Raw genomic sequence first — 7212 nt, 5'->3', positions numbered from 1 at the left:
AGACTTTGCTATTTCTCTGGGACCTAATGAACGTGGGTCACAACTGCAATCCTTTTTGTTGGACCACTCTATGCTCTGAAGACTCATAGCTCACTGTCCCATGCAGTTTCTGCTGCTTGGCCGCATACTTTCAAAATTCCCAACTCTCTGTGTCTAATCCCATTTGGGATCTAGTAAACAGGTCAGGAAGTTGGTTGCTTACTTGCTTAGGTCTCAGAATAACAGAATCATAGAATCATTAAGGTTGGAAAAGACAATTGAAATCATCTAGTCCATCTAGTTTTGTATGCATGGAGCTGTGCATACAGCATACTTGAAAAGAAGGGATCACACATGCCAGGAATCTTGCATATATGCATGGGTTTGTGCATACAGGCAATATGTGCATGAAGGGGGTCATGCACAGAGGGAGCTGGACACACACGGCACACAGGGTGGTTGTGGATATATCAAGTGCACACGTGCATGCAGGGAATCTGTGCATGTGTGTTTTGGGGACATAAACACAGTGGGTGAAAAGAGTTGTGAATGCAGAGAGTTGCTCACCAAGAGGGTTATGCAGGAGTGAGGACCTACATGTAAGGGGTCCTCCTGCTGACGGCCCTTCCCCCAGGGAAATCGACCGAACGTGAAACGGAGATGCAAAAAGCCTTGAAATGGGGGCAGGGAAGTAGGGGGCCAGGGGAAAGCTGGCTTTGCTCCCACGCAGCCTCCGTTCACCCCGTGCGCGAAACTGTCACTCAATGCCTGCCCCCTTTTCCGGCCCCGGACCGACGGAGCAGAGAAACGAAACCAGCGAAGGCCGGAGAGGAGGAGAGGGAGGGCGGCAGAGGGCGCGGGGGCGGACCGCTGGGCGGCGCCGGTGGCCTTTTCCCGCCTCCAGCGCTCTGCCCTACCGCCAGCCTTGTGCGCTTGTCTTCTCTTTGCGCATCTTGTCGGCTCCATCGCCGCACCATGAAGGCGTTTCTGCTCGCCGTGCTGGCTGCGGTGCTGTGCGTGGAGAGAGGTAAGAGGAAGAGGGCTACCTCAGGATACCACCACCTCTTCCCGAGGTCCTCCAAGCTTTTCCCAAAGCCCCTGCTTTGAGAGCGAATTAGTGGGGAGGTGGTGGGATCTGCGTCTTGCAGGGGGTGGTCTGGAAGTTGTAGGCGTGCGGGAAAGGGTGAGGGTTACAAAAGAGGTGGGGGGAACGGGGCTGAGCCGTGCAGGGGTTGGCGGAGGTTTTGGGAGAGGGGGGGGGATCTTCCCCAGCAGTGTTCCCCTTGCAGCTGGAACTTCAGTGCCTGTATTATAGGTGTGCACCTCCAGCTGTGTGCGTCTGCATTTTGGAGCTCTTCCCAGTTGCAGCTCGAACAAAGAGCAGGGATGGCTCCGCTCCCCCCTTTCGCTGCAGCGAGTCGGGATAACGGCGCTGAAATGGGCTGAGATGCTGCCGAGGGGAAGGAAAGAAGGAGGGTGAAGGGGAGATGGAGACCTGCCCCAGTAATGGCAGATGGAGCAAAGTGTGGGAAGAACCTCTTGTGATTCTGGTTCTTGTTGTTCCCCATCATTCTTTACGACAGGCTGATATGGCCAGCGGGTGGGGAGGTGGCACCCCCAAGGGACGGGGCTCTGTGGAGCACGTCTTGGAGCTGCTGTTGAACCCAGGGCCAATGTGCATCCTGTTGCTGGGTGTGAAGCTGCAAGTTGGCTAAGTTGCAGGTCTGCAGTCTCCATGACTCAATTTCTGCCTAGCCGAGCTCTATGGGGCCATGCAAAACCCTGTGTTGTTTTGATATGGCAGTGCTTGGAGAAAGCCAGACAAAGAGCAAACTGGGAGATTTTTTTTGTCATCTGACCCTCTTGTTGGGAAACACAGACCCTCTCTGATTCTCGAGGACACCAGTGCTAAGAAACTAGTTGTTTTCTTTCCTTTTTGTATCTTCCTTCTCCTGGGGTTTGTGAAGCAGCTGGCAGTTTAAGCACTGGGTCTCCATCAGAGCCCAGTTAGCGTGTGCTCAGGCCTAGGCAGGAAGATGTTAATGCGTTTTTCCCCCCCACTCCCAGCCCCTTCCAAAAAAACATTTCCACTTAAGATTAGGTTCTTCTTACCCAGGCAAAAGGGGTTGCTGTGAGTTTGCATTGTCTGCAAACATTTCCAGTACACCCATGGAGGTTTTTTTTGCCCGATGTTCAAAGTGCCGTGAAGAGCTGGCATAAGTGTGTAAGAATCTTGTCTAAGAGCAGTGTAAGGGAGAGAACATTTGGTGGAGGGATGAATGGAGAACTGCCGAAGGAACAGCATTTTCCAGTGTTTTTCACTGGTGCTGCTGAGCTTTGGAGTGGTCTTTTAAAAGCTTTTTTGTTGTCCCTCCATTGCTCTTTGCAGGAAGGGATTCAACCTCTTATCTGCTCTGTTTTGGAAGCCCTTTGTTCCTCCAAGGAGCCAAGCAGCAAACAAATAAACACGTAAATTCTTCCTATTGAAGAAAACTGCCTTTTCTAGTTGATGAAAATGAGGCTTTCCTTTTGCATTGTTCAGTCTTTTTTTTTTTTTCCCTTTAGCCTTGAGCTCCAACTCTTTGCACTGTCTCCAGCTGTGTAAAATAATTTTGCTCTCCTCTTGTGCCTTTTGTCTGAAGTACGCAGCCTGCTTGCTCTCTTAACTTTGCAGTGGGTCATTTAGTTGTGTTTTGCCTAAGCAGAAGGCAGCAGTGGTTAATTAAGACTGAATATTTCCTCTCTTAAACTGTGCTGCAAGACTTACCCATCCTGGAAAGACCTAGTCTGCGTTTAGACAAAAGGTAATAGGCAGATGTGACAAAGGTAAAGGTGTGGACAGGACAATGTTAAGAACATAGATTTAGTGGCAGGGGATTTAATGCCTAGAGGCACTTCTGTTTGTACATACAAATATTTCTGATGTGTATGTATCTGTAATCTTTAAGGCTTAATGAATAGTGCTGCATCTCTCAACTTGTGCATTCAGCAGAATGAGCAAATGCTTATGGAAATGTACGTGCTACCATAATGTTCGCAGGAAGTCTATAATCCACTTAATTCCTGCCTGCAGATGATTCCCATGAGATGGAATGAGTTGCTTTGCCTTCTTGGGCCTCAGTTTGCCATCAGGGTGGTTGCAAGAAGAAGGGTTTGGGACAGTCACCTGAAACTTGAGAGCAGGGACGTTCTGGGGATAGCAGAAAAGAAGGGAGCCAGGCTTTCCTTGGATGTCTCAGGCTGATTTTTGGCCAATGAGTTGAAGAATGCCAACCCATGGAAATGGCGTTGATAGTCAATGATGGCAATGATTGGCTCAGTCCTGCCTCTCTCTTAGCTGTCCTCCTCTCCTAGACCCAAAGGCAAGGTCCACTGAGGAATCTCCTGTGGCCTTGACTCAACTGGTGGCCCTGTAATTCTGGCTGCTCCATGTAGGTTGTGACTACCCTGTTGGTATGTTCTGGTAACACTGCTTTGTTGCCAGAATCATTGGCAGACTGATGATGATGGTTGAAGGCTCTATGAGACAGTCCAGGAAATTCTGGTGGGTTGTGGTGTTCGCTTCATCTCTGGCGTGTGACATTCAGGCCCGCCCACTAACCTGCTTTAATCTGTTTCCGTGAGATTTGCTATTTTTTTTATTTTATTTTATTTTCCCCTTGCCTTGGCAATTGCTGCTCAAAAAATCATTCTTCTGAGCACAGTTATTATTTTTTTTTCCTCAACTTTCCCATAAAGGGCTTTTTATATATATATATATTTTTTTTTTTTGCTGCGAGAAACAGAATTGAGAAGAACCTCAAGAGGTCATGTGGGCCCATAGCAGAGTAGGACAGCTGCTATCAATATTTGTCCAATTTATTCTTCAAAATATACAGCAACAGGGACTGCCAAGCCTTAGCAAACTCATTCAGGGCTTCTGATATCCACTTCTTAGGATAATCTGTTTGCAATAGGGGTGAAAGGGATAAGGAGCAGGAACAAGGCAGCCTTGCGCTTCCTCCCATCCTGAATCTTCCTCTCCTCCATTTTGCATCCTGTAAACAAGGAAGAGAGAGGCAGGGCCTCATGGAAGAGTTTGCAGTCTGAATGCTCCAAAATCAGAGCCTGTCAAGCATTGGGAGCAGACCTGCTCTCTGTGTATGTAGGTCAACAACTGCAGTATGGATGTGATGTTCTTATATGTAAAATACAGAGAAGATCATCTGTCCACTGCAAAATACACATGTCTATGCTGAGTCACTGGTCGAGGCTGTTTCTGCAACCATTTCCCTCCACTGAGTGCTGTTTCCCAGTCTTTGCTTTTACATGGGCAGACCTGAAGGATGTGAGACAGGAGCTAGCCTAGTGCAATCCATTCCCCTAGTGTAGGGGGTAGACCACATTAGGGGGTCTTCCATGTAGGAAATCATGCTTATTTGCTATCCCTTTGCCCCATATTACAAGGGTTAGTTGCATATGCTGCCATCATAGTGCTATGTCTCCCTGGGCAGCAGGGCAGTGCAAGTCTCTGCAGGCCTTGCTGCAGTGCTGGGCTTGCTCTTGCTAGGAAATCATTTCTACCATGCATAGCCTGAGCTTTGTGCGCTACTGCCAAAGGCAGGCCATGAAAAGCTCAAACCTGTAGTCACATCACGGCTGGGGCATTTCCCATCAGTGACCACTGCAGCAGGGGTGAATAAGCCCAAATTTCAGACTCCAGACTGCAAGCCTGAGCTTGTTAGTGTTTCACATTGGCATAGACCTGCTCTTGGTATAAACAGGAGTATACCATAAAGTAGCAGGCTGACCTGCAGTTGCATTGAGGCTTTAGTTGGCCAGCCAGCCAAAGTCTCCAACCAGACAAAAGTCTTCAGCCAAGACCTTAAAATGTATTCCTTCTGCTTGAACCCTTTACTTGGCCAAATTTTGTTAACAAAAAGCCTGTCACAGATTGACATAGCAAACATGGGCAGTGGCTGGGTGCAATGAGTGTTGGAGGTGGGAGCCGCAGCAGAGACATCTTCCCACTAGCCCCTAACTGAGATGTGCCTTTTCCTTGCAGCCCACACGCTCGTCTGCTTTTCGTGCTCTGATGCATCCTCCAACTGGGCCTGCCTGACACCTGTCAAGTGTGCGGAGAATGAAAACCACTGTGTGACAACGTATGTCGGAGTGGGAATCGGTGAGTGGTGATGGGACCTTCTGCCCTTCTAAGCTGGATCACCTAGGGAGGTGCAAGAAGGTTTTCTTTCATTTGGTTGGAGAATGGAGAAAGTGATGCTTGGCTGCTGAGTGCTGGACCATCTCAGGGGTGTTTTATGAGGAACTTGCTGCCAAACCAAGTCACGTTAAAGCCCACGTGCATGCACTCATGCTAGGAGTCTGAGGGGAATTTAGGAGTGGAGGGAGGAGGTTGCTGATGAATTCAGTGGAAGGGTAGAGGATTTCCTCTGCAGGAAATCTCTAGAGTTACCCTTCTGATTTTGTCCTGTGCTAGCTGCCTTTCAGGTTTTTATGTCTGAGTCCTTCCTTTGCTTTGCTCTCTCTGGGTGCAGCATGATTGCCAGGAATTTGCAAATTCCTTCACCAAGCATGTGCTTTACACAGAAAGGAAAAGGCACCAGGAAAAATCTGAAGGATCTCTCAGGAAAGCGGGCTGCTTTGGCAACTCTCTTGGTGGCCTTGCAGAGCCCACATCCTACCCTGGCTTGCCTCACTTTCCTCCAACCTCTGCTTCCTGCATGCAGGAGGGAAGAGTATTTCTAACCCAACTTCCGCAGTCCATAATGTGGGTGGCTTGTGCATGTGCAGAGGCCAGGAGCTTTTACAGACCTGTCACCTGCTAACAGCTTCCTCTTTCTTGTGCTCACTGGTAAATGCAAGCTGTGCCAAGCTCCGAGCACAGTGTTTGCTATCAAGTCCCTCTCCAGCTCTCCTTGTCTCACTTGAGGAGCCCCAGAGTTGAGCTTGAGTGGGAATTTTGGGAGTTTTTTCCACCAAATTTCCAAATTCTGGCCAGCTGCCTGGAAGAGGTGTTGTGTAGTGTGGAAAGTCAGCGGGAGTGTTTCTTGAGATACAAGGAGAGGCACAGGTTACTGAGAATCTCTATAATCTCTATGCTGCTTGTCTTTAAAGTACTGTTATTTCATTTGCAAAACATGATCAGAAAGCTGAAAAATTTTAAACTCATCTCCTTTCTGCTTTTCTTCCCAACCTAAATTCAGGCAGCAAGTCTGGCCAGTCCATCTCCAAAGGCTGCTCTCCCATTTGCCCTAGTGCCGGGATTAACCTTGGCATAGCGGCTGCCTCCGTCTACTGCTGCGACTCCTTCCTCTGCAACATCAGCGGCTCCAGCAGCATTAAAGCCAGCTATGCTGTCTTGGCCTTGGGGATCCTGGTTAGCTTTGTCTACGTCCTCAGGGCTCGTGAGTGATGGGGAAGGCCAAGGAAGACCCTGCGCCCTGGGGGCCTCTGCACCTCTGCAACGTGGCGCCTTGTCTTCCATTGGCCATCGCAGGTCTTGTTAGCCGATGTCTTCTCTTTTGCTGCCAACAAGGAGATCATCTACTTCTCAGCAGGCTTCCAACAGTGATTGTTTCCCAGACTTTACGCTCTTCCAGTATCAGAGACCTGAGCAGCTGGGCCTAACCCTTCTCCTCCTCCTTCGGACGTACCCTGCTGCACTCTAGCACTTCCCAGTGGATTGTTTTGGAAGGGTTTCTGCTTTTTTAACCTGTGCCCCCCAGTTTCTAAGGTTGCTTAAAACAAGTTTGGGACTCACTGAGAAGCGATTGTCCCCAGACACTGCTCACTCAAGCGTTCAGATGGTCCTGGAGGTGCCTGGCAACAGTGTGCCCCAACATGTCCCCCCAGGCATGGAGAACGCATGACCCCAGTGGAGATAAATTCCCAACCCCTGCTGCTGGAGTCTTTTTATAAATTTCTTCCAATCTTGGGCTGACTTTTTCTGGAAAACAAATGACGTGTACCTTGTCCCTCTGACCTCTGTAAGTGCCAGACCTTAATAAACATGCTCCTGTTGTTACCTGTGCGGGGATGTGTACTGTGTATGTTTCCTTGCTGCCACCAGAGAGATTAGGAACACTTGAGGAAAACCCAAGTACTATGTCCAGCATGAGAGCTTCTTACCCTCTCAAGTGTCTTTTGAGTGCTCCATCTCAGCAGTTCACCTCTGAGCAGCGAGTCCACCTCTTCCCTGTCCCTCTCCTTTCTGAGAGCCTTGATAAAAAT

The 7212-nt window shown here is 49.1% G+C and overlaps 1 protein-coding gene across 1 annotated transcript; it reads left to right on the top strand.

The window, feature by feature from the left end:
* On the top strand, positions 849-7012 carry LOC110394223 (lymphocyte antigen 6E). Its single transcript, XM_021387983.1, has 3 exons — positions 849-1006; positions 5024-5143; positions 6186-7012. The coding sequence occupies exons 1-3, from the start codon at positions 955-957 to the stop codon at positions 6392-6394; spliced, it is 381 nt and encodes a 126-aa protein (XP_021243658.1). The 5' UTR covers positions 849-954; the 3' UTR covers positions 6395-7012.

This window comes from Numida meleagris, chromosome 2 (genome assembly GCF_002078875.1).
Source record: "Numida meleagris isolate 19003 breed g44 Domestic line chromosome 2, NumMel1.0, whole genome shotgun sequence".
NCBI lineage: Eukaryota > Metazoa > Chordata > Aves > Galliformes > Numididae > Numida > Numida meleagris.
This window is presented reverse-complemented; position numbering and strand designations above follow the sequence as displayed.

Excerpts from the sequence above, each read along its gene's own strand:
- LOC110394223 (XM_021387983.1), top strand. The coding sequence starts at position 955 with ATGAAGGCGTTTCTGCTCGCCGTGCTGGCTGCGGTGCTGTGCGTGGAG. Across the intron at positions 1,007-5,023 it reads GGTGCTGTGCGTGGAGAGAG|CCCACACGCTCGTCTGCTTT; the intron begins GTAAGAGGAAGA and ends TTTTCCTTGCAG. Across the intron at positions 5,144-6,185 it reads GTATGTCGGAGTGGGAATCG|GCAGCAAGTCTGGCCAGTCC; the intron begins GTGAGTGGTGAT and ends ACCTAAATTCAG.